A 23,986-nucleotide genomic window follows, 5' to 3' on the forward strand; every position below is an offset into this window, starting at 1 on the left:
GGCAGGACCTTTCTGCTGAAGCAGCCCCCTGATACCAGGGTGCTCATTAACCCTCTGGGTGCCAGGGAAGGGCAGGAGGTGAGCCTTGGGGAGGCAGCTGAGGTCAGCCTTCTTTGAACCTCCACGTGGTATTTACTCAGGGCAATTGTTGCCAGAGGCCCAGGCCCCTGGAGTATAAAGCCGAATGTCTGCTCTTTGTGCCCAGAACTGAGCAGGTGAGCGGGTGCTGGGTAGAGGGGTGCGGGTCAGATTCCTCAGGGAGGGGATTGCAGGGGTCTCAGCAGAGAGCTCTTGGGCTTCTTGGGGTGGGAACTAAGAACTAAGGACATCCTCTTGGAGCACTTTGGCAGAGTTGCTTTTTCTCCCTTGGGATCCCTCAGCTTTCCCAGTTGCAGAGTGGGAGGCAGGAAGAGAGGTGAGCAAGGGAGTGATGGCAGAAGCGGCCGAAGGAGCTGCTCGTGAGGTCTCGGGAGGGTGGTGGGGGAAACTCTACAAAGCAGTTTGAGCTCCACACTCCATATGTGTGATCCAGGTGAAAAAAAAAGCCCCCCTCTCCCCAAAACACCCTGTCCCTCCCAGCCATGCTCACCTAGATCAGCCCTCATCAGCCCCGGCAGCCCTGTGCTCCGCATATCTCAGGAAAAGGTTAACAGATTTTGGGCAGGTTGGCCCTGGAGCAGGGCCCCCTGGGGCAAAACTGGGAGATGTCCTTCCTTTGCTTCTTCACCTTAACCGGGCCTCGGTTCGCCTTCTTCCTGAGTAGACAACAGCAAGCATGGTTGCAGTTCTGACCTGGGCTCTGGCTCTGCTCTCAGGTGGGTCTCCAGCCCTGACTTCAACGCGGAGGTGTGGGTGGAAGCTGGACTGAGGGGGGGAGACCCAGCCTCTAACCACCCCATCCCTCTCCACAGCATTTGCAACTGTCCAGACACAGAAAGGCTTCTGGGACTACTTCAGCCAGAGCAGCGGGGACAAAAGCAAGGTGGCGCGGGTCCAGCAGCAGAAGCTGACATGGGAACCCACGTGAGTGGCTAGGACAAAGGGTGTGGGCGCAGGGAGGAGACAGCTGAGCAGAGCAGTGGGGTGGTGTGCGACCTCTGATTCCTCAACCTCCATAGTCCTCACTGGGACAGAGGAACAGACTTGTGCTAGTTTTGCCGCATGCCTGGCCTTCCTGGGCTGTGCAGCCCCCTCTGCCCACAGCAGCACCCCCACCGCCACCCTCATTTGCTGCCCCCTGCGCACTGAGGTGTGGGACCTGGGAGCCGTGGAGGGGACCCCCACCGTGCCCCCAGAATGAAAGGACACTATGAGAGTCCAGATGCATCTGTGTTTCCTTGGGCAGTGTTGGTCTGGATTTGCACGTGCCATGTGTTTGTACTTGTGTGTGAGGAGTTGTGTGGTTGGCCCGCAGCTAGGACTAGAGCCCGGGACTAGAGCCACCGCCCTGCATCCTTGGTTTCCCCCAGATCAGTGAATGATGTCTCTGGTGATGGTGGGGCCAGCAGTACGATGGTCTGGATGTCTGTCCCTTCCCCAGGAGCCTGAAAGACAGCCTTGAGCAAGACCTCAGCAATATGGACAAGTTCCTGGAAAAGCTGGGCCCTCTCAGTGGGCAGGGGAGGGAGCCTCCCGGGCTCCCACACGACCCGGAGGGCATGCGGCAGCAGCTGCAGGAGGAACTGGCGGAGGTGAGGGCGCGCCTGGAGCCCTACATGGCCGAGGCGCACCAGCAAGTGGGCTGGAATCTGGAGGGCCTGCGGCGGCAGCTGAAGCCCTACACCGTGGAGCTGATGGAGCAGGTGGCGCGGCGCGTTCAGGAGCTGCAGGAGCAGTTGCGCGTGGTCGGAGAGGGCACCAAGGCCCAGCTGCTGGGCGGCGTGGACGAGGCGCGGGGCCTGCTGCAGGAGCTGCAGACCCGCGTGGTGCAGCACACCGGCCGCGTCAGGGAGCTCTTCCACCCCTACGCCCAGCGCCTGGTGACCGGCATCGGGCGCCACGTGCAGGAGCTGCACCGCAGCGTGGCCCCGCACGCCGCCGCCAGCTCCGCGCGCCTCAGCCGCTGCGTGCAGACGCTCTCGCGCAAGCTCACGCTCAAGGCCGAGGCTCTGCACGCGCGCATCCAGCAGAACCTGGGCCAGCTGCGGGAGGAGCTCAGCGCTTTTGCCAGCGCCGGCGCTGGCGGCGCGGAGGAAGGGGCCAACCCCGACGCCCAGATGCTGTCCCAGGAGGTGCGCCAGCGACTCCAGGCTTTCCGCCACGACACCTTCCTGCAGATCGCCGACTTCACCCGTGCCATTGACCAGGAGACCGAGGAGGTCCAGCTGCAGCTGGCGCCGCCCCCTCCAGGTCACAGTGCCTTCGCCCCAGAGTTTCTCCAAGCTGACAGCAGCGAGGCCCGGAGCAAGCTGCAGGCGCGTCTGGAAGACCTGTGGGAGGACATCAACGACAGCCTCCATGACCGTGGTCTCAGCCATCTAGAAGAGCCCTGAGGGTCTACTGATCCAGGCTCACTTCTCGGCTCCTTGTCTGAGCCCAGGATCTGAGCCCCTGGCGTGGCTCAGTCCTTGACAGTGGCCTGTTGGGCAGAGGGTGGAGGGCCCAGCACAGGATAGGCGAGGCCACCAAAGGGACTGTTGTCCCTGGCATATCCAGCCTCCTGCGATTCCCCCATCCGGATGCATTACACTCACCAGGCTTTGCAAACCCAGCTTCCCGTGTTCATTTGGGAATCCTCATGAGTTGCTCCATTCCGGGATGGTGGGAGTGGGGAGGGAGAGAGGCACTTTATGTGCAGGTAATTATGTGCAGTACAAGCCTGTTGCCATGGTGCTGGAAGCCTGTGCTTCTTTTTCCCGGGGCTTGACTCTGATCAGTTCTGGCCGCCTGGTGGCCACTGCTACAGCTGCTCTATGGGAGAGGAGCTCTTTTCTCCCCAGGGCCGCCATGACAGCTTCTGTTGGGGGAAGAGAAGGGAGAAGGGAAGAAAATATGATAAGAGCGTGTGAAGGTGTGTGCATATATCTCTGCTGGCTCTGATGCTGGTGGGTGCAAATGGTGGGGGTTGGGATGGGAAGGAACAGAGCCTGCATTTCCTTACATCGCTCTACATCTAAACAGCTGACCAAGCCCTCCAAACTGTGGGGGCTCCTTAAAGCCTCGGGGGAAGCATACTGTATGTCCTGTCCATCTGGGACCCCTCACTTCTGACTCCCTGGCTGAAGCCTAGACTTCTGTCTCATAAAATAGAGGCATATGGTGGAAGATTATTTGCCTGGTGTGACCCTTATTGGAGCCATGTCTGAAAGCAGTGGCCTCACCGCTATCCCCAAAGCACACCCATCACTCATTCCAGTCCCTCAACACTGTCTCAGGGACCCTCTCCCAATCCAGGTCTGCCAGAGGGTCCTGGCTCTGGCTAGACTCTGCCTTAGATGACAGCTGTCTGTCATGCCTGGGTGTGGGCCTGGCTTAGAGACCCTTCCTCTGCACCTGCATTGCTCATCAACCTTATCACAGGGCAGTGTGCATGAAGTGCAGACTCCTGAGGTGGCCTGTCTCCTTTGTTCCTGCGGTTCCAGATTTTGAATGGCCTCCTCATGATTGACCCTCTTCTTGAGAACTCCAAATCTTAAACTCCACAATTCCCCATATACAGACTCACTTGGGGGCGACAGAGGTCTTCATAGATCCCCCTAGGAACTGTGAAATTGGGGATGGGTGAAGTTGGGGGGAGGGAGAAGAAAGGGTAAATACACCCTGTCCAGCACCCTTTCCTCTGCTCGCAGCCTGCCCCACACAGGGTTCTCAGCACCCCATATGAATCTGGCCTAATCATGCCTGCAGGCTGGATCTCTTCCCTGACACCCTAGATTTAGCAACTGAACTGGGTGAGAGGTGCCCAGGGAGAGGAGATACTGGAAAGGAAAGTTTACCACAAAAAGAGGTGTTTTTGTTGCTGTTAGAAACTGTGAGGGGTGAGTCAGCTGGGGTTTGATGTGCTGGGGATGTGGGGGTGGGAGTAAAAATGAGGGCTGTGTATTTGAGGCTGGAATTTGGGCACTTGTTTATGAGGGCAGAAATAAAGAGTGAGAACAGAAAGGGAGAGAATGCTTGAGGGACTGAGGGAGGGGGATCAAGAGCCGAAGCAATGTCTGGCCCAACAGTGGATGGGAACCTGAACCGGGGTCGGAGCGGACCTCTTCAGGGGTACGAGGGACAAGCCAAGCCCCTTGCCATCAAGTGTCTTGTAGTCAGATTTATGGACCAATGGTTAGAACCCTGTAGAATGGAGCTATTGTGAAGAAGCGAAACAGTGCCCTGGGTCTGAGAGGACGTTCTGGGGGAAGTAACGCCTGAACTGAGGTGCAGGCAAAGCTTGAATCAGGCTGGCTTTCGAAGTCTGGACCATAGAAACCCAGCAATGCGGAAACCTTGTCAGACACAGTTCTCCAGGGCCCAGAGTCTGCGGCCTCTTTAAGAAAGGGCGGGGCGGCAGCTGGTGGAAGTGCCGGAGGAAGGGGTGGGGCCACGAGAGGAGCGGAAGCCGGAAGTGGAGACATGCTCTGCGCGTGTTGACCATGGCGGTCAGCGGGCCTGTGGAGCCGGGGACCCCGGCGGCTCCTGCCGCCCCCTCGCCCGCCGCGGCCCGGGCTCCAGCCCCCGAGCACTTGTTCCGGCCTATCAGCGCCGAGGACGAGGAGCAGCAGCCCACCGAGATCGAGTCGCTGTGTATGAACTGTTACTGCAATGTAAGGCGGGGGCCCGGCCCGGGACGGCGGGAGGTTGGGCCGAAGTGGGGTGGGCGACCCGTCCAGGTGGGCCCAGTTGAGGACCCGGAGGCGAGGCACGCCCCGGGGTCAGTAGACGGGGAACTGGGGCTTCCTAGCTGCTTTCTGCTTCCACAGGGCACGACGCGCCTCCTGCTCACCAAGATCCCTTTCTTCAGAGAGATAATTGTGAGCTCCTTTTCCTGTGAGCATTGTGGCTGGAGCAACACGGAGATCCAGTCGGCCGGCAGGATCCAGGATCAGGGAGTGCGCTACACTTTGACCGTCAGGGCCCAGGAGGTGAGAGGACCCCAGAGCAGTCTCGTGTCCTCTAGAAGGCTTGGGGACCGGAGTCAGAGCTCTCGTGCGACCTCGAATAAATACTCCTATTTATTCCCCAAGCCCAAGCCTCAGTTTCCTCCTTCCTAAAGTGGGGTTGATGCTGTCAGATGCTCAGGTGAGATAAGGCTTGTGAAAGTGCTTTGTCATTACATTTTATCAGAGGGAATCAGGTGAGCAGTACTTGTTTTCAGTAGTCCTCTCACGATTTGGGCAGCTGGCTTCACAGGTGTCCTGTTCGGCAGGAGTAGTCTGTACCCCCTGGAATGGAGAGAGAAAGAAACTCCTAGGCTGGGTCTGGTATTTCCTGAGAAGCTGTACTGCTGACCTCTCTGGACTGAAAGTTTTTCTTTCTGCCCAGGACATGAACAGAGAAGTGGTGAAAACGGACTCTGCCACCACAAGGATCCCGGAGCTGGATTTTGAAATTCCTGCTTTCAGTCAGAAGGGAGGTAGGTATAAGGTCAGGGTATTTGGGCTGTTCATGCCTGGCTGCAATCTTACTTTCTTGCAAAAACCTGGGTGCCAGGTCTGGTGGCTAGTGTATGGGTTTGGCCATGTTATCACTGTGACCTTCCTTGGTTCAACGTAAACAGAAAGCTTAGATAAAACAGCTTGAGACAGTAGATGTGTTAGTAAGGCTGTAATGTGTTTATTAGAGAGTCTTAGCATCACTGTTATTAGAGATGAATGGAGCCTTGTTCCAGGCCTCCTCATTTTATTATTTTTTTTTTTTAAGATTTTATTTATTTATTTGAGAGAGAGAGAATGAGAGACAGAGAGCACGAGAGGGAAGAGGGTCAGAGGGAGAAGCAGACCCCCCGCTGAGCAGGGAGCCCGATGCAGGACTCGATCCCGGGACTCCAGGATCACGACCTGAGCCGAAGGCAGTCGCTTAACCAACTGAGCCACCCAGGCGCCCCAGGCCTCCTCATTTTATAGTTGAAATCAAAGCCCAGGGAGCTCCAAGTGAATTGCTCAGAGTCATACAGGCACTTGATAGCATAGTCAAGACTCACGTGTCTTTTGTTCTTATTCACTAGCTCTGACCACTGTTGAAGGACTGATCAGCCGTGCTGTCTCTGGCCTGGAGCAGGATCAGCCCGCACGAAGGGTGAGTGGGATTTTCTGATTGTAGCAGTTCAGGGCATAATGACCAATCTATGTCTGAAGAGAGTGTTCAGCCTCTTGTGTAGCTGAGCCATCTCTGAATGTTGGAGAACTTTTGAGGGACACAACGGTGATGCTGTCGCTGCCAGGATGTTGCCCATGTTCTGTCTCCCATCCTTTCCACTTCCCTTTCCCCAGTGTATGTTCAGACCTTCTATCAGACCGGCAGTATAACATTATCTCTGAAGAGCCTTTCCTAATGCCCTTGGATTTATCTATACTTCCTGAGTGTTCCATTGTACCATATATTTATTATGACAGAAGTAATATAATTACATATTTAGTCATTTGTCTTCCTAACTGGCTGGGGAGCCCCATGAGAGGACTCTGGTTTATTTACTGTTGTGTCTCTAACCTGGCATGAGAGCCTGGCCGAAATGGTTGAATGGTGAGAAAATGAAGCTCATTTGGCACAACCCATGAACTTCAAACTTATTTACTATATTTATTGTGAAGTCTGAGTCTCTCTGTTCCTACTTAGACTGAGACAGGTGGTGACTTTCTGATGGAAGTGACGTGGACATGACAGGGAGTAGGGGCATAAAGTCTGTCACCAGGGCTGGGGAGCCCCATGACTATCTTTTTACTATCTTTTCCTATCAGGCAAATGAAGAAGCCATAGCTGAAAGAATTGATGAGTTTATTGTCAAACTGAAAGAGCTAAAGCAAGTGGCCTCTCCTTTCACTCTGGTGAGTATTGAGGAACTCTAGGTGCTAGATTTAGGGGCGGAGAGACCCTTAAGACTGTCTGGGATTTTTCCACTGTGGTGCCCAAGAGGTCTGATGGTAGGCGGAGGATCATATGTGATTTCTTGTTGTAATTACTCCTTCTTCGCCCATCTGTCAGATCATTGATGATCCCTCAGGGAACAGCTTTGTGGAAAACCCCCATGCTCCCCAGAAAGATCATGCCCTCGTGATCACACACTATAATCGGACTCTACAGCAGGAAGAGATGCTGGGGCTGCAGGTAAGTAGACCGAAGAAGCCAGAAGACTGCTCTGGCATTATCTTGCTTTCTGGATTGCTTGGAATCAGTGGAATCTTACTTTGTCGTTGCTACCCTGTGTACCTTATCTCTGCATGTTTGTGCATCTCATCTAGCTCCTATCAAGACTTAGGATAAACTTTTTTTTTTTTTTTTAAAGATTTTATTTATTTATTGGACAGAGAGAGACACAGCGAGAGAGGGAACACAAGCAGGGGGAATGGGAGAGGGAGAAGCAGGCTTTCCGCTGAGCAGGGAGCCCAATGCGGGGCTTGATCCCAGAACCCTGGGATCATGACCTGAGCCGAAGGCAGACGCTTAATGACTGAGCCACCCAGGTGCCCCAAGACTTAAGATAAACTTTACAATAAAAGTTGGCAGTGGCTGTGATCCTATCTTAAGCTCTGTTCTTCCTTGGATTGGGGCTTTGCTTCCTACTTTCTCTGTTAAACCCATGAGGTGGAACCTGATATAAGCAAACCAGAGTCTTTTCTCTCACTCCAAGGCAGGCTTTTGGGGAGGCTGAGGTATATGTGCCAACGTATGATTTGTATTTCTGCTATGCTAGGCTGAGGCACCACCAGAAGAGAAGCCAGAAGAGGAGGATCTCAGAAACGAAGTGAGTCTGTTGGCTGCTGTGGATAAGGAACAGCTGTGGGCAGAGACTGATGCTGCTCAGTCTCTCTTCCTCACCATCAACACAGGCAACCACCAGCATACCAACTGAATGTCTGGAGCCTGAGCAGGTCTCACCCTTCGTCCCCATGTTGTGTTCCAGGTGCTGCAGTTCAACACAAACTGTCCAGAATGCAGTGCTCCAGCTCAGACCAACATGAAGCTAGTTCGTATCTTTTGTCAGGCAGTTGGGTTACTCTTCATCTGACTCGGGCATGAAGATTAACTCCGCAGGCTGCGGAGTACTCACTTCAAGGAAAGCGCAGTGATGAGGAAGGTGTTGCCTTTGATGAGACTGTGTACATTGGCTTTTGGGTTCAAAGGGAGAATTAGGCTCTGGTTTCTAGGGTCCTGTGTTTGGCTTGAGTCATGTCTTCCAATATTTGTGAACAAGGATTGCCATGGGTTGCAACCTTGCCCTCTTCTGGAGGACTATCTGAGTTAGGCTGCTTCTTGTGATTTCTTTCCTATAGTCCTAGGACTAGCAACTGTACTTTTAGGGTTTGGGTTTGTTCTTCCCCAGAAGGTGGTCTTGCTCTCCTGGAAGCAAATTTCTTTACCTCCGTCTTCCAGAAATCCCCCACTTTAAGGAGGTTATCATCATGGCTACCAACTGTGAGAACTGCGGCCATCGGACCAATGAGGTGGGTGGGCTCCATTGTTTGGGAAGATGACTAAGGTGAGGGTAACCCCTGTTTAACTTTGATCCTTCCTAAATCTGCTTTGGGATGAGGTGGGAGGAAGCTGGGTCTTTCTCTTGGATGTAGTGCAGGGTGAGGAGCCCTTGAAGGAACTGGGAATTAGTGAAGTAAAATTAGAGATACCATAACTCATTTAAGACATTAAAGATTGGTATATGGAAGAGGGAGGTGCCCCCCCCCCCTTTTTTTTGAGACTTTCTGTTTGATTCACCTGTCAGAGCATTGGAAGTGTGGGGATGCGGATTTTGACTCTAATAAAAAACTTTCTAGATCTCTCTGTAAATAGAACGGGTTGCCTTGGAGGGTTGTAAATTACCTTTCCCCGAGTGTATTCAAGCATACACTGTTTAAATTCTGAACCCAGAATATTATAAGGTACATCTACGTGTTGGATGCAGTTGGAAGTCCCTTTCAACCACAAGAGTCAGTTTTTTAAAAAAGGTAAATTCAGAGTTTGTTGGCAATTTGGGAAAAGTTTTGGCAGGCTCTTGGCCAGCTCTTCGTTTCTGGTTTGGGTGACCTGCTGCCACTGTTGGTTTAGAAGGCTCTGTCCTTGGTAGCTGTAAGGGGGCCTGATTGGAGGTGTAAGCCCATCCTCTGAGGTCTCCCTGACACCAGGTGAGGATCAGAATCTTCTCTGCTGCTGTTCCTGACTACTGTTGTCTGTGCAGGTGAAATCTGGAGGAGCAGTAGAGCCCTTGGGTACCAAGCTCACCTTCCATATCACAGATCCTTTAGATCTGACCAGAGATGTGCTCAAGGTAACACCATGCTTGGGAAAGTGTCCGTCTTCCTCACATGGGCTATCTCCATGTAGGGGCCATTGTCTTTTTAAAATTATATCCTGGAGTTGTGGGGTACCTCCTTACTTCCCTGGGTTTCAGGATAGCAGAGTTAATCCATGGTAGGAAGTACACATTCAGAAGGCGACCCAAAAACTCTCTGATGACTTGGCAGCTTTTGCCTCCAGTGTCTGTAAGGGCCCTTGTCTCTGGCCTCTAATGACAGGATATCTGGCAGCTTGGAGCCATGACTCAGAATGTCCCTTTATTAGGTTGATTCCATTTCTCTGGTTCACATGGATAGGAATGAGCGTAGCTTTAGCTGGAGAGTCCGAGAAGACTGGGGCAGCTGACTTTTTCCCCAAACTGTCAGCAGTGGTATTAATTTGGCATGAGAATTCGGGTTAGCTTTCTCGAAGAGATTCCTGATCTAAAGCTTAATTTGATCTCTCATCTCCCAGTCTGAGACGTGTAGTGTGGAAATCCCAGAGCTGGAATTTGAACTGGGAATGGCCATCCTTGGGGGCAAGTTCACAACACTGGAGGGGCTACTGAAAGACATCCAGGAACTGGTGAGTGGCCCGAGTGTAGTGCACGGCTGCTTCAGCAATGTGGCTGTGGGGAAGGGGTTAGAAGGCCTCACATGGCCTAGTTTTTGGAGCTGTTAACTGGGTGTTTCTTTGCCTTAAAGCTGATTTGAAAGATTTAAATAGTATTTTGGATTGTGAAGATAAGTTTATGGGAAATTCTGAATGGAAACTCCAGTCCTGCCTCTGGGACAATGTAGGTACTTTGTGGTTTTTGGGTAAGCCACTTATTTCACTGTAAAATGAGGGGAGGAGGGTCGTTCCAGCCCCTGAAACTCCCCAGCATATATATTTGTGTGTTGACTTAGCCCATATATTTGTTTTCTTGAATAATTTCACTTAATTGATTCCCAGTTGTCAGGCATTTTGTCTTTGTAAATTACACTTTACTTTGCATTTCTTCTTCAAATGAGAACTAGAGTTCCCCCGGAAGGACATTTTTATAGTTTTTGTTTTATATTGCCAGTTGTCATCTTGGCAGATTAATCTCTGTGCTCTTAGCAGTGGTTACCTAGGTCAGAAAGGTGGTGTGGAGACTGAGCTTCCCTGGCTGGGCACCCTCCTGCCATTTCCCACCAGCTTTATGGTCAAACCTAAGAAACAGCCAGTATTTTAGCAATTTGGATGCCGTTTATTGCAGGTGACCAAGAACCCTTTCACACTGGGTGACAGTTCCAATCCTGGCCAGATGGAGAAACTGCAGGAGTTTAGCCGGAAGTTAGACCAGGTGAGATGATTCTGGCCCTTCAGTACTTGTGGTCCTGGGGTGCCAGTGGGCAAGAGGCCACCTGCCCTGTCCTGCCACCTTCTGAACATCTAACCAACATTGGGGATTCCCCTGGTTTCTGATATCCCATGTCCTCTTTCTTGGTTTTCTCCCTTATGTTGTGGGAGTCTCTTCTCTAGTAGCTTCAGTTGGGTTTTTCATTTCCACTGACTTCTTTTCCAAGAGCTTTTTTTTTGGTCTTTGAGTACTCTCCCTCCTTCCTTTGCTAAATAGCATCCTGTTGTCTTAAGGATGTGGTATTTTTTTTTCTCTTGGGAATGTTAATGTTGGTTTTTTCTTTTTTTTGATGTTTTATTTTCCTTGCATAGTTTCCATTTCCTTTTAAGTTGGTTTTTGTTTGCTTGGGTTGTTTTGTTTTTTTTTTGCTTGTTTTTGTTTTTCCATTTAACTTTCTGTCTTTCAAGGTTGGGGCTTTGCTCACATGTCTTAATAGTCGTGGATTGTCAATTTAAAAGTAGAGGACTGAAACACGGGAGTGGAGCTGAATCTTACGTCGGGCTCATTGTAGGGGGATTTAGCTTAGCCATTTTGTGGAGGTAACCCCAGTGCCAGAGTCCTTAGGTTTTTCCTCTTGGGCTGCTCAGATTCCCATCAGCGGGTGTTCTGTTTCCTGGCGTGAGGAGGAGGACTTGGCTGCTGGTGTTCTGAGAGCTGTGTGTGGGAAAAGAGCTGGCTGTGTATGTCTGTTTACAATAACAACATGTTCACTTAACCTCCTGTCCTTGCTGCCTTTCCCTCCACCCTCAACTGGGCGGGCGCCCCCTAGGCCTTAGCCAGCAGTGGTGGGGGCTTCTCCACGGATTCCTGCAGTTTTCTGCTGGGGTGGGGGAAGGGCATTTGTTGGCCTGTGTGCAATGGAGAGGGGGTGGGGATGTCAGGTTGCTTCTTAAGTAGGTTTCATACGGTCCTTATTTTAGGTCTTCTTCACTCGACTTTGAGAGGTACCTCATTTCAACAGTTTTTGAAACTTCTGGGGTTTCTGCCATGTAAATTGGGTTGGTCCTTGTCTGGCAGACACAGCCCCTTCCTCCCATGAGCTATGTAAAATTTATGTGCTGTGTTCTCCCTCCTTTAGATCCTTCAGGGTAACATGAAGGCCCACTTTATTATGAATGATCCAGCAGGAAACAGCTACCTTCAGGTACAGAAGACCTTTCCTGATAGTGCACGGAGATATATTTTCTGACCTTTGAATATGTGTTATTTCTCCAGAAACTGGAGACTTGATTCTGAATGAACTGCTCTTTATGAAGAAACCTTAGAATTTGAAACATAAGGAAGTATAGGGGGAGGTGGGAGGGATTATAAGTGTGTGTCGAGAGGGAAAAAAAGATACTCCTAGACTCTTCCTCTCTCTAGTCCAGCTCTTGTCCCCAGCAATGGAGCTGTCATTTTGAAAATCTAATTGTGGAGTGAGGAGAAATGGTGCCTTGTCCAGAGGCTGAAATAGGAAACTGGAGAGGCTTTCAGCTGACTGGGGAGATATTCTGGTGATTTATAATAACTTGAACATTTATTGGGCAGTTATTATTGGTCAGGCAAAACTGTTTAAGGTCTCTCTGTGATTAAGACTATCATAAGAAGGTACAGTTAGGAAGTTTTTTAGGCAGACTGTTCCCTAATTCTGCCTAGGGCTGGACGGTCCCATTCCTGGGACTCTCTTGGGCTCTATTTCTGCTTTCCAGTGGAGCCTAGCTATGGGGAATTGGAGGCCTTTAGAATAAAAAACATTAAGTTTTTGAGAAAGTGGGAGTTGGAAGCCACCTGCTGGTGGGGGGGGCAGGTAGCTGGGTTGGCACAGGCACTGATTGTCTGTCCTTGGCCTTGCAGAATTTGTATGCACCTGAAGATGATCCTCAGATGAAGGTGGAGCATTATAAGCGCACATTTGACCAAAACGAGGAGCTAGGGCTCAATGACATGAAGACAGAGGGCTATGAGACAGGCCTGGCCCCACAGCGGTAGTGACGGGTAGTTCCCGAGCCAGCCTCCAGTGCTGCTTAGACTGAAGGGTTATTACTGTCGGGAAAGGCTGGGGGTATCCGCAGCCCCCATGTGGTCTGAGAGATGTGGGCAGTTTTGTGAACGGTTTGTGATGGAAGTGCAAGCCTGTTTACTTGACTGTATTTTGGAGGTTTTGAATTGGCCTGGGAAGAAACCCAGAAATGAACAATGGGGCATGTCATTATCCCTTTTTTTCCTGTCACCTCTTTACCCTCCCTCCACATAATGCTCTCTCTAGGGTTGGAACTCTGAAGATGGAAGACAGCTACATCTGGAGTTTGGGAGTTGGCTGGGGAATATAAAATACTGGCTTTCAACAGGAAAAGAGTCTTCTGAGGGAGGGAGTCCAGCACAGGAGAAGCAGCTCTCATTAAAGTGGTGGCTTTCCATCAGGACTGGCCTCTGAATTCACTCTGTCCTTATTTGATACCATACTAGTAGAATTCAACCTCCTGAATAAATTTTCCCCAGTGTAGTCAATTTGGGGATCGGAGCTGGCATTTCATTCATTCCTTCAGTAGATATTTGAGTGCTTACTTTGTGCCAGGTACACCACAGAACTGAACAAAATAAAGCCCTTGTTCATGGAATTTAAAGTGAACTTTTGAGGTCAAATCCATAGTTCCTACACTTTATTAGATGCAGCTAACAAGTACAGGGCAAAGCTCAGTGCCACCCTATGAGGTACACAGGGTTGGGATCTGAGCGTGGGTCTTTTTTTTTTTAAGATTTTGTTTATTTATTTGACAGAGCGAGCACAAGTAGGCAGAGTTGCAGGGAGAGGGAGAAGCAGGCTCTCCGCTGAGCAGGGAGCGGGACGTGGGACTTGATCCCAGGACCCCGGGATCATGACCTGAGCCGAAGGCAGCCGCTTAACCGACTTGAGCCACCCAGGCACCCCCTGAGCGTGGGTCTTGTCAGGCCAAGGTTGGGTGTTGATTTGAAAGGGGAGTGGTGGAACTCAAGACAAATGGGCAGGAGATGGGTTGATGGGGCTGAGAGGGTACTGGTAATGTTCATTGGAGCAGAAAGATGAGGTTTTCAAATGCCTGCTGACAGCAGGGTAGTAGAGGCAGGGCTTTGGAGTTCAGTTTGAGATTCACCAAAGTGGACTGGAAGCCAACACAGGTTGTGTCTGGAGGACCTCTGGGGCCCTCCAGCTAGTGTGAAGCCCTGTATCAGTTCAGTGTCCCCACAAGCCCTCAGAGACCCAACCCAGTCTGCTTTCCTTCCTGGGCCTGAGCTCGACCAGTCAGGATAACCCAGAGGTTGAAAGTTCATGGGTCAGGGCTGTAACATCCTCACCTGTTTTAATATATATAAATTTTTTTGTTCTATTTTTTTATTATGTTATGTTAATCACCATACATTACATCATTAGTTTTTGATGTAGTGTTCCATGATTCATTGTTTGCCATATAACACCCAGTGCTATATAAATATTTTTTGAGCATGTATTAAATTCTGAGCATTTATAAAGTGTAACAAGCCTTCTTGACTAATATGCTTTCAAACAGTGGCAAAAATGTAACATGTTGAGATACGGGACATATTCGATCTAATATTTTATTTCACAAACTTCGTTTTTACCTCTTGAACTTCACTTTGCTAGCTTCTGCCTCCAAGGGTCCCGTTTTGGCTGTGTGAAGTTGGGCGACTTCCTTAACCTCTCCAAGCTTTGGTTTTCTCATCTGTAAAACACGATAATAAAAGCACTTGAGAATTTTAATAGTTAAATGAGGTAATTCACGTAAAACTCTTCATGTTCACAAGAAGAAAAGTAGTGTCTCTGCCCTCCGCCTCCCCGCCCTCCAAAACTTGAGAATTAGAATTCAACCTCTCTTGCTTCCCTGTTTTTTGAAAATAGAGCCAGGTCCTTTTCATTGGAAAGATCCTAGGCAAAAGGTAGCTAGGGGCTACCTATTCCATCAAACGTGGGGAAGTTCACAGGCTAGAAACCTATTTTTTCATAGTAATTACATTGGGTTTGCAATTCCTGATTTCCTCTCTTGAATGGTACTTAGCCTATTAGAGCAGTTTCTACCCCCCAACCTAAACACATACGAATACAAATAACTGGTATATACTGTGCGCCAGACGCTGTTCTAAGCACTTCACACAGTAAAAGTATCATTCCTCGCAAGCATTGAGTTAGGTACCATTATACTCCCCAGTTTGTTAAATAACTTGCCCAAGGTCCTACAGGTAGGAACTTTCGAGCCCGGACTCAAGCTTAGACACACTGTCGCTCCAGAACCCACGTTCTTGACGACATTGGTGCTTCTGGAGCTGCATCATAAGCTGGAGGGGTAGATAGATGGACAAACACAAAACGTGTTTGGGCCGGCAGAGGGACGCGCAGTGGGCACAGGACGTACGCGCACTCCTCGTGAGCCTGCAAAAGCGCGCTCCTGTCGGCCCGGGGCAGTTCCCACCGCTCTTTGCCACTTCCGGTCCCGGCCCCGCCTCTCCGGGGCCCCGCCTCTCCGGGTCCCCGCCGTGCGTTTCGCGTTCAAGAATTTTGTCCCCAGCGCCGAGCCGTCTCCCCGCCCTCACCGCTGCCATGGCGGCAGCTCCGCCGCTCTCCAAGGCCGAGTATCTGAAGCGTTACTTGTCTGGGGCAGGTGCCGGCGTCGACGGGGGCCCTGACTCCGGTCGCAAGCGTCGCAGAAAGCGGCCGAAGCCCGGCGGGGCCGGCGGGAAGGGGTGAGTTGGTTCTGGCGGGGCGGGGCCTGCGGCGGCTCGCCGCCCCTCTCCTCCCCAGCTCCGCCCTCGGCCGGCGCTTCCGCTCTCCGCGCCGCCCGCCCGGCTCCTCGCGGGGCTCGTCTGGAGCCCGGCTCAGGCGCCCCGCGCCCCTAGGCCATATCTTCGCCTTCTCAAGCCGGCTCTAACTTTCATTACTCTTTTCCCGCCTTTGTAGCTTCCGTCCTCTCCCGTAGAGAATGACTGTCGTGCCCTGAGAATAATGGAGCTCACCCAAAGCCTCCGTGTTTGGATATTTAGGGCCCAGAACCTGTCTTTGGGGTTCAGCAATCCTAGGGACTCTGGTCCTAAGACAGAGACCTGTGCTTACTTCCTGTTACTCTTAATAGTGATGCTGTTAACAATAATAACCAATATTTGTAGTTCTTGTCATGTATCAGATGCCGTTCTAAGTACTTCAGACGTGCATGATTTTAAGCTTCATACTACTACCACGAAGTTGGTGGTGGTGTTATCCCCGTTTTTCGAATGAGAAAACTTTGTAGCCCAGTGTACTGGGTTGAATAGTGCCCCTCTCACCATTCATGTCCACCCAGAACCTCAGAATGTGACTTTCTTTGGAAATAGTGCCTTTGCAGATATAATTAGTTAAGATGCGGTCACAGTGGATTGGGATGGGCGCTAAATCCAATATGACTGGTGTCCTTTTAAGAGGAGGGAAATTTGGACACAAACAGACATTGGGGAAGAACCACCATGTGAAGACGGAGGCTGAGACTGGACTGGATTTCCGCTGCCACTAGCCAGAGTATGCCTGGGGCTACCAGAAATTGGAAGAGTCAAGGAAATATCCTCTCCTAGAGCCTTCCCAGCGGGCATTGCCTTGCAGACGCCTGGATTTCAGACTTGAAGCCTCTAGAACTGTGAGAGAATATATTTCTGTTGTAAGCCCCGCAGTTTGTGGTACTTTGTTAGGCAGCGCTAGGGAACTATACCCCCAGTTTCAAAGAACAAAGCCATTTCCTTTCCTGGTTTGGTTCTTGCCTATTCTTGCTTTCTGTCTTCCTGCCCTTCAACTTGTGTAGATTCTTTGGAGACAGTGCCATGTAGTGAAAATAGCTTGAGCTTTGGAGTAATGCTGGTCAGAGTTTGAGTCTTAGCTGTGCCACTTTGTGGGCTGTGTGGCCTTGGGCAAGATATTTCATCTAAGACTGTTGCCACATCTTTAAAATGAGAGTAATAATGATATCACTTTATGGTTATGATTAGAGATGTATAAAGTGATAATGGTTTTTCAACTATTCACATCAGGGCAGTCATTGTTAATTATTTGGACTCATCCATAGTTTATGTAACAAATATTTATTGAATACGTACTTCTTATGCCAGTTACTTCAGGGTGTTGAGGATATCACTGTGAATGAGAAGGCATAATCCCTATTCTGGTGGACCTTGTAGTTAAATGGGCATACAGGCTTTACACATCTAATTACACAACCAATTGATTTATTTTCTTTGTGAATAATACAATGAAAGTATCCCATGCATGCATGACAGGGGTTGAGGGAGGTAAGGGGAGAAGCTCAAGGAAGTTAAATATAAGCTAGGACTCTTAAGAATCTTAAGAGTTTCCCATTAAAGAAAGAAGAGTAGGTCAGGCAGAGGGAAGGAACTAAATATGTGAAAACTGATGTGGTAAGGAATTTGCTCATTCCAGACACCAAAAGATGGCCAGCAAGGTAGTGAACTGTGGAGGCAGTGGTACAAGGTGATGAAGTTCGCCTTATAGGCAAAGACTGGACCTTGTAGAATCTTGTAGGATTTTGAGCTTTATCCTAAAATCCATAGATAAAGTGTTTGTAGTCTGTTATCCAGGAATGGTTCTTCCTTTTTTATCTATTTATTTTTCACATTTAGAATGCGGATTGTGGATGATGATGTGAGCTGGACATCTATTTCCACCACTAAACCGGAAAAGGAGGAAGAAGATGATGATGGAGATTTGCCTGTGGTATGTATCTTTTGAGGCTGTGAGGACTTCTCAATCTTGATTCCCAGTACAGGGTAGATTTATACATATATGTTGAGGGCAGTGACACTTTTCAAAGAGCTGTTTTGAAGTAGTCTTCTTTGATGATGCCTATAGACTGTTTTCTTTGTTTATGGAGGGCCTCATTAGCCTAGAAATGGGAACTAGTCCCAGAGAGACAGGACTTCTAATTGTAATGTTTACAATTAGCCATGGTTCAGTTTATTGATATGTACCTTAAAAACAATGTTCAGCTTCAATTAAAGGAAACTTTTTATTTGTTCCTTTTATTCATTGATTCAACCGGTCTAAAATTGTATACTTTTGTTTAAGTACTGTAGATATGTAGGTTAATAAAACCTAGTGTCTGTACTTTAGAGACCATACCCTAAATGGGAGACTGAATTTCAAATTTCAACACTGTGATAAATGGTGGAGAGACATTTCACACATGTACCGAGTACTCTTAGAGCACTGGGGAGGTAGCACGTTTTTTTAATCCACTGGGAAATTTTTTTTTAAAGATTTTATTTATTTATTTGAGAGAGAGAGAACACACACACATAAGTCGGGGCAGGGATGAGGGCAGAGGGAGAGGGAGAACAGACTCCCAGCTGAGCAGGGAGCTCTACGACAGGACCCAACCCAGGACCATGGCATCATGACCTGAGCCCACTGAGCCACCCAGGTGCCCCGCACTGGGAAATTCTATTAAGGATGTAAATACCCGAACTGAGTTTTGAAGGACCAGTAAGAACCAAGTGAGCAAAAGCACAGGCAAATAATCTTGCATTGGTTCTGTCATGGAAACCTTGCTGAGAAATATGGTGAAAAGGAGAGCTGTTGATAGGCTGTATTGCACTAAAAGGTGGTAAAAATGAATTCCAGATGAGTATATTCAATGTTAGTCCCCAGCATATTCTGTAGTACATCTTTTTTTTTTTTTAAGATTTTATTTATTTATTTGACACAGAGAGAGAGAGAGCACAAGTAGGCAGAGCAGCAGGCAGAGGGAGAGGGAGAAGCAGACTCCCCGCCGTGCAGGGACCTGGACATGGGGCTCGATCCCAGGACCTTGGGATCATGACCTGAGCCGAAGGCAGCTGCTTAACTGACTGAGCCACTCAGGCGCCCCTATGGTACATCTTTTAAGAGAAAGTTTATTAGTAATTAGAAGGGAAATAGTGGGGCGCCTGGCTGGCTAAGTCGGTGGATCATGAGGCTCTTGATCTCGGGGTTGGGTTTGAGCCCCACATTGGGTTTAGAGATTACTTTAAAAAAAGGGCGGGGGGGCACCTGGGTGGCTCAGTCAGTTAAGCATCTGCTTTTAGCTCAGGTCATGACCCCAGGGTCCTGGGTTCTAGCCCTGCGTAGTGCTCCCTGCTCAGCAAGGGAGTCTGCTTCTCTCTCTTCCTCTCCCTCTGCTCCTGCTTGTGTGCTGTCTCTCTTGCTCTCTCCCAACTAAATAAAATCTTAAAAAAAAAAAAAAAGGAAGAAGGGAAATAGTGATCCTAAGGGGCCAATTAATTTGAGTCAGATCCAGTCACTTAACCTAATTAATGTTTACAACATTTGTTTTTTTTATGTTATAAAAGCAATACATATTTATTGTAGAATATTTGGGAATTACAGGGTTTAAAATTTTGAAAAAAATATAATAATCACTTACCCTGTGACTGTCCAGAGGTAATAACTGCTAACATTTGGAGGCATATGTCTTTAATTTGTAGATTATACATACTTGTATTTTACTTATTTTTTAAATATAATCGGGATCATACTGAACATATGGTTTTGGAACCTGCTCTTTCATTTAATAATATGTTGTGACTACTTTAGTAAGATTTTAAAATACTCTTTGAGGACATGACTTTTAATGGTTGCAGCGGTAATTCATTATATATATTAATTTAACCTGTCCTTTTACTGTATGTATGGGTGGTTTTCTGTTTTAAAATATAATGCTTTGAAAAACATCTTGTAGAGAAATCATTGTGGAAATCTGTTTATTTCTTTATTCCTATCAAATGAAATTAATAGGTTAGAAAGTACGGTCCTTTTGAGCTGTATTCCCATATTGCTTTCCAAAGGTGGTACCAATTTATACTCTCCCTAGAGTTGTTTGAGAATGCCATTTTTCCCATTTCTTCATCAATACTAGAGAATTATTTACAACAACAAAAGCAATAGGTTCAAACCTGGGTCGGTTTGGCAGGTGAACAGTGGTATCCAGTTTCTTTGAAAAATAGTGAATAGTTTTTTTTCATATGTTTATTGGGCATTTGTATTTTTTTTGGCATTTTTTCCATTGTTTAGAAAATTGGACTTTTTAATGTTTTTATTGATTTATTTGATATTTATGCAAATAAGAATATATTACTTGTTTTACTGTCATAGGTATTTTTTTATTATTTGTCTTTTCATTTTTAAGTTTTTGACATTTAAAAATTTTAATTTTTATATAATCAAGTCTGTTAATTTTCCTTTATAATACTGTCTTTTGCTCTTATGATTGCCTCAAAACCTGAACAAAGGAGGTGTTAGCCCCACTGCTCTCTACACTGGTTAAAGCAGATCTTGATTATTGAATTCAAATGTCACTGCAAGACCACCACCACCACCAGTAATGATGGCAAAATAATTAGAACAGCACAATACCAGTGGCAGCACAGGAATAATGGGTATAATTTATTGAACATTTACCATGTACCAAGCTGCTTAGCTTACATGATTTATCTCGTTGAATCCTCATAGAACCTTGAGTCCTCCTTCCACAAATGAGGAAATTGAAGTTTAGAGAAAATAATTTGCCAAAGGCTACACAAGTATTAAGTGGCAGAGCTGGTGATTTAGATCTCAGTTTATCTTGCTTGAATTCAAGCCTGTGCTTTTCTGTCTCAAAACTAGGTTACTTGAGGAATGATGGTAGGCTCTTGGGAACAGAAAAATAGAGGTGAATTATGACCTGGGTTTGGATTACAGTTCTGCCACTTGCTAGCTTGTGACATTGAGAAATCTATTTAACTTCTCTGAGTCATAGTTTGTTCTTTATTAGTGTTGAACCTTTCTTTGGAGGGCTGTTTTGAGGATTGAGTGAGATAATGTAAATAAAGCCCAAACACAGTGCCTGGCATGTGGTTCCTACTCTGTAACTAGAATTTATTATGCCAGTTGTTTTTGAAAGTCTGTTATGTGGAAAGAGGATCAATTGCACTGGAGTCAGAACTAGAGTTAATGGAAAGAAGCTATAGGAGGGTAGGTACAGGTCCAATAAAACTAAAGACTTTCTGGGGCGCCTGGGTGGCTCAGTCGTTGAGCGTCTGCCTTCGGCTCAGGTCATGGTCCCAGGGTCCTGGGATCGGGCCCGGCATCGGGCTCCTTGCTCTGCGGGAAAGCCTGCTCTCCCTCTCCCGCTCCCCCTGCTTGTGTTCCTCCTCTCGCTGTATCTCTCTCTGTCAAATAAATAAAATCTTTAAAAAAAACAAAAAACAAAAAAACTAAAGACTTTCTAGCACTGCCCCCAAATACAGTGGACTATCTTGTAACATAATGAGTTCACTGCCAGTAAATTGGTTCCCTGTCAGGGAGGGAGTGGGTGAGTGATAATTTATCAAGGATACAAGACGATTCCAGATTTGTTTGGGAATTTGGATGATATGAAATGTGTTTTTATCCCTTAAAGATTCTGTGATTCTGTGTACTTCTTAATGACTTCTTTTGGTTGGATTTAAGAAAACCTATCATTGTGATTACCTGTAACAACAGAGGTTTCATAATGAGCCTGAAGCCCTTGAGGAGTGATAGGCATGACAGGGAGCCTGCCTGTATTTTCACTCTGAATGTAAAAGTAAAAAGGTAAAAGGAATTTAGCTTTTAGCTTATCCGTGGCAGTTGTGTACCTGGCGGATTGATAAAGAAGGTTTGTAATGAAGAAATTCACCTTTGGAGGAAAATTGATTAGTCAGAGAAAGATCTATAATTAAACTATCCAGGGACAATCAGATAAACATCTCATGGGGCAAACAGAACTGAGGACCACTACATGTTTCCACATGCTTCTTCATGGCCATTTTGGACTTGCGTGTGCCATGTACATTAGGAATGGGAATGGTCATAGCTTTAGGTTCTTGAAAAAACAGTGCTCCTTGCCCGGATCCTGTGGATTTTCTCAACACAAGTGTCCTTACTCCGACAGGTGGCTGAGTTCGTGGATGAGCGGCCGGAAGAGGTAAAGCAGATGGAAGCCTTTCGTTCTAGTGCCAAATGGAAGCTCCTGGGAGGTTAGTTTCAACAATGGATAAATCTAAATTTCCCATGTATAGGGGAGGCCTTTTTTTCTTCTCTATACTTTTCTTTTAGAGAAATGCATAGTTTGTTTTAGTGTGTCCTTGATCCTGAAAAATACAGTGTGAAAAAGAATTCAGAACTTCTTCAGAGGTAGCAAGACATGGGAACTGAAGAGGCCAAGTATCCCATTTTCTCTTAGGGTTACTGAAGTCAGGAAGTGACTTATTTGGGGACCTTGCAGTAACCACTCTCCTCAAGCCCAAATAGAGGGGCACTTAATACATAGACAGGGCTTTGGAGGAGTAAATCTTTCTTTGTTCTTCCTTTAAATATTGGTATTTTGCAATGCATTATCCTCCACTTGCCCACTCTATACCCTCTCCCTAGGCTAATAATTTAACTCCCTTTTTAAAAATTTTTTGTTTTTGAGGATTGGATGAAGGGCATTTGTTTGTCACGTTTGAGCAGAGACAAGCCCTGTTCTTTTTTTTTTTTTTAAGATTTTATTTATTTAGGGGCGCCTGGGTGGCTCAGTCATTAAGTGTATGCCTTCGGCTCGGGTCATGATCCCTGGGTCCTGGGATCGAGCCCCGCATCGGCCTCCCTGCTCAGCGGGAAGCCTGCTTCTCCCTCTCCCTCTGCCCCTGCTTCTCTCTTTGTCAAATAAATAAAATGACACAGCGAGAGAGGGAACAAAAGCAGGGGGAGTGGGAGAGGGAGAAGCAGGCTTCCACTGAGCATGAGAGCCCAACGTGGGACTCGATCCCAGGACCCAGGGATCACGACCTGAGCCGAAGGCAGACACTTAATGACTGAGCCACCCAGGCGCCCCTAGACAAGCCATATTCTTATTTGTCTTGGTTTTTCCCCTGCCTGGCATAAACAGGGATCTTCTGGATAGCCATTTAACTCCAGTTTACTCTTGACACATGTTCCTTTTTCATACATGAAGGGTAGAAGAATTAACTCCTAAACAGGATTTGTTCTTTCTGTGTTACACTTTTTGCTTATGTTAATTACCCTACAATTCTGATAAGAAAAAAATGCATAACCAAAGTGACAGTGACAGTTGGCTATAGGTTAGTGATCGCTATTGCCTCAGTTAACTTTTCAGTACATTATTGTTATGTTTTATGAATAAAAAGTTTATTATCAGTATGTACTCTTTTATCAGAATCTTGTTTACTCTTACTATTTTCTGCCTTATCTGTGGTTGTGTTTCCAGTCTTTTCCATAGTCCTTTTTTCAGAGAGAATCTTCTGGTCTCCATATTACAGGTCTAGGAAGTGATACCAAACTGCCCGCACCCCCTTGCCCCCCTCCCACCAGATAATTCTTTTTCTTCACTTTCACTGCTCCATCCCCATTTGTCACTGGAAATATCCTCACTGGTCTTTGATCCTTACTTCCTTTTTATAAATATCATGTAATTTATCAGTGGCATGGATTAGATTTGCTGTCAGGTCTCCCACAGATATCAGTACTCTTCTGTGAGTGGTGATTCCAGTCAGATAGGACTGTTCTCCAAAGTAAAGGAGTTGACTTGGTTTAATTCATCCACTTAGCAATTACTCATTGGGCCCTACCCAGCATTTATTTGTATTGGGGCCATGGAGCTCAATGACAAGAAGCAGAGGGAGAGGAGAAACTGGATTTTGGAAATGTCCTGAGTTGCTGTAAACATTTCATTCTCTTAGACCTTTGAAAACTGGAAGTTTCAAACTCTTTCCTCAACTACCTATTTTAAAAGATTGCACATGGACTCTGGAGTCTGATGGATCTGGACTGGATCCCCCACTACTCCACCACATATTAGCAGTATGGCTTAATCTTTCTCAGTATCAACTTCTTCATCTATAAAATGGAGATAACAATATTTGTCTTTCAGGCTTGTTGTGAGAATTAAGTGTGGGAATCTCTATAAACCACTGGCTTGTAGTAGGTGATTAGGAAATGCTGATCCCTCTTTTTATCTGGTGATCTCCCCCCAGTAAGGAGTACAGGGATGTGGATTAAATAGTTAACACTATTTCATTTTGATATGGCACAGGCTTAGTCACTTTGCCTTTTCAAAGAAGAGTGAATATGAACTGTGTGTTATCTAGTCTGAATATCAGTAGGAGCCTCTGGGAGTTCTGCACAGACATGGTTTTAGGAATAGCATT

General features: G+C 47.4%; 3 protein-coding genes and 1 long non-coding RNA gene across 8 annotated transcripts in view; 3 read left to right on the forward strand and 1 right to left on the reverse strand.

The window, feature by feature from the left end:
* The first annotated feature begins 352 nt into the window (after positions 1–352).
* On the forward strand, positions 353–3,258 carry APOA5 (apolipoprotein A5). The gene is made up of 4 exons (XM_021696461.2): positions 353–415; positions 764–815; positions 912–1,023; positions 1,541–3,258. The coding sequence occupies exons 2-4, from the start codon at positions 776–778 to the stop codon at positions 2,490–2,492; spliced, it is 1,104 nt and encodes a 367-aa protein (XP_021552136.1). The 5' UTR covers positions 353–415; positions 764–775; the 3' UTR covers positions 2,493–3,258.
* A 1,286-nt stretch (positions 3,259–4,544) lies between these two features.
* On the forward strand, positions 4,545–13,585 carry ZPR1 (ZPR1 zinc finger). Of its 2 annotated transcripts, XM_021696363.1 has the most exons (14): positions 4,545–4,751; positions 4,908–5,069; positions 5,470–5,560; positions 6,152–6,222; positions 6,882–6,968; positions 7,126–7,248; positions 7,835–7,885; positions 8,045–8,111; positions 8,515–8,585; positions 9,314–9,403; positions 9,886–9,996; positions 10,652–10,738; positions 11,874–11,939; positions 12,629–13,585. In XM_021696363.1, the coding sequence occupies exons 1-14, from the start codon at positions 4,581–4,583 to the stop codon at positions 12,761–12,763; spliced, it is 1,383 nt and encodes a 460-aa protein (XP_021552038.1). In that variant the 5' UTR covers positions 4,545–4,580; the 3' UTR covers positions 12,764–13,585. The 2 variants fall into 2 exon arrangements, with proteins under 2 accessions (XP_021552038.1, XP_044775291.1); XM_044919356.1 differs by lacking the exon at positions 4,908–5,069.
* On the reverse strand, positions 11,358–15,469 carry LOC110586181. Its single transcript, XR_002480674.1, has 3 exons — positions 15,181–15,469; positions 14,393–14,493; positions 11,358–11,449 (listed from the first exon to the last, which is right to left on the reverse strand). It is a non-coding gene; the product is annotated as an uncharacterized LOC110586181 (long non-coding RNA).
* Positions 15,354–23,986, forward strand: part of BUD13 (BUD13 homolog) — a 35,789-nt gene continuing 27,156 nt past the window's right edge. For 3 of the 4 annotated variants that reach the window (XM_021696361.2, XM_044919355.1, XM_044919354.1), the window contains exons 1-3: positions 15,354–15,508; positions 17,423–17,516; positions 21,730–21,814. In XM_021696361.2, the coding sequence (XP_021552036.2) occupies positions 15,366–15,508; positions 17,423–17,516; positions 21,730–21,814 (322 nt within the window). In that variant the 5' untranslated portion in view covers positions 15,354–15,365. Of the gene's footprint in view, positions 15,509–16,345; positions 16,429–17,422; positions 17,517–21,729; positions 21,815–23,986 lie in introns of those variants that run through there. The other variant, XM_021696362.2, reaches the window with a different exon arrangement.

Source organism: Neomonachus schauinslandi, chromosome 11 (assembly GCF_002201575.2).
Source record: "Neomonachus schauinslandi chromosome 11, ASM220157v2, whole genome shotgun sequence".
Classification (NCBI taxonomy): domain Eukaryota; kingdom Metazoa; phylum Chordata; class Mammalia; order Carnivora; family Phocidae; genus Neomonachus; species Neomonachus schauinslandi.

Bases quoted from the DNA above. Each gene is read 5' to 3' on its own strand.
- APOA5 (XM_021696461.2), top strand. From the start codon at position 776: ATGGTTGCAGTTCTGACCTGGGCTCTGGCTCTGCTCTCAG. The intron at 816-911 runs GTGGGTCTCCAG...CCCTCTCCACAG, and splicing joins GGCTCTGGCTCTGCTCTCAG to CATTTGCAACTGTCCAGACA. The intron at 1,024-1,540 runs GTGAGTGGCTAG...TCCCTTCCCCAG, and splicing joins AAGCTGACATGGGAACCCAC to GAGCCTGAAAGACAGCCTTG.
- ZPR1 (XM_021696363.1), top strand. From the start codon at position 4,581: ATGGCGGTCAGCGGGCCTGTGGAGCCGGGGACCCCGGCGGCTCCTGCC. The intron at 5,561-6,151 runs GTAGGTATAAGG...CTTATTCACTAG, and splicing joins TGCTTTCAGTCAGAAGGGAG to CTCTGACCACTGTTGAAGGA. The intron at 8,112-8,514 runs GTATCTTTTGTC...TCCGTCTTCCAG, and splicing joins GACCAACATGAAGCTAGTTC to AAATCCCCCACTTTAAGGAG.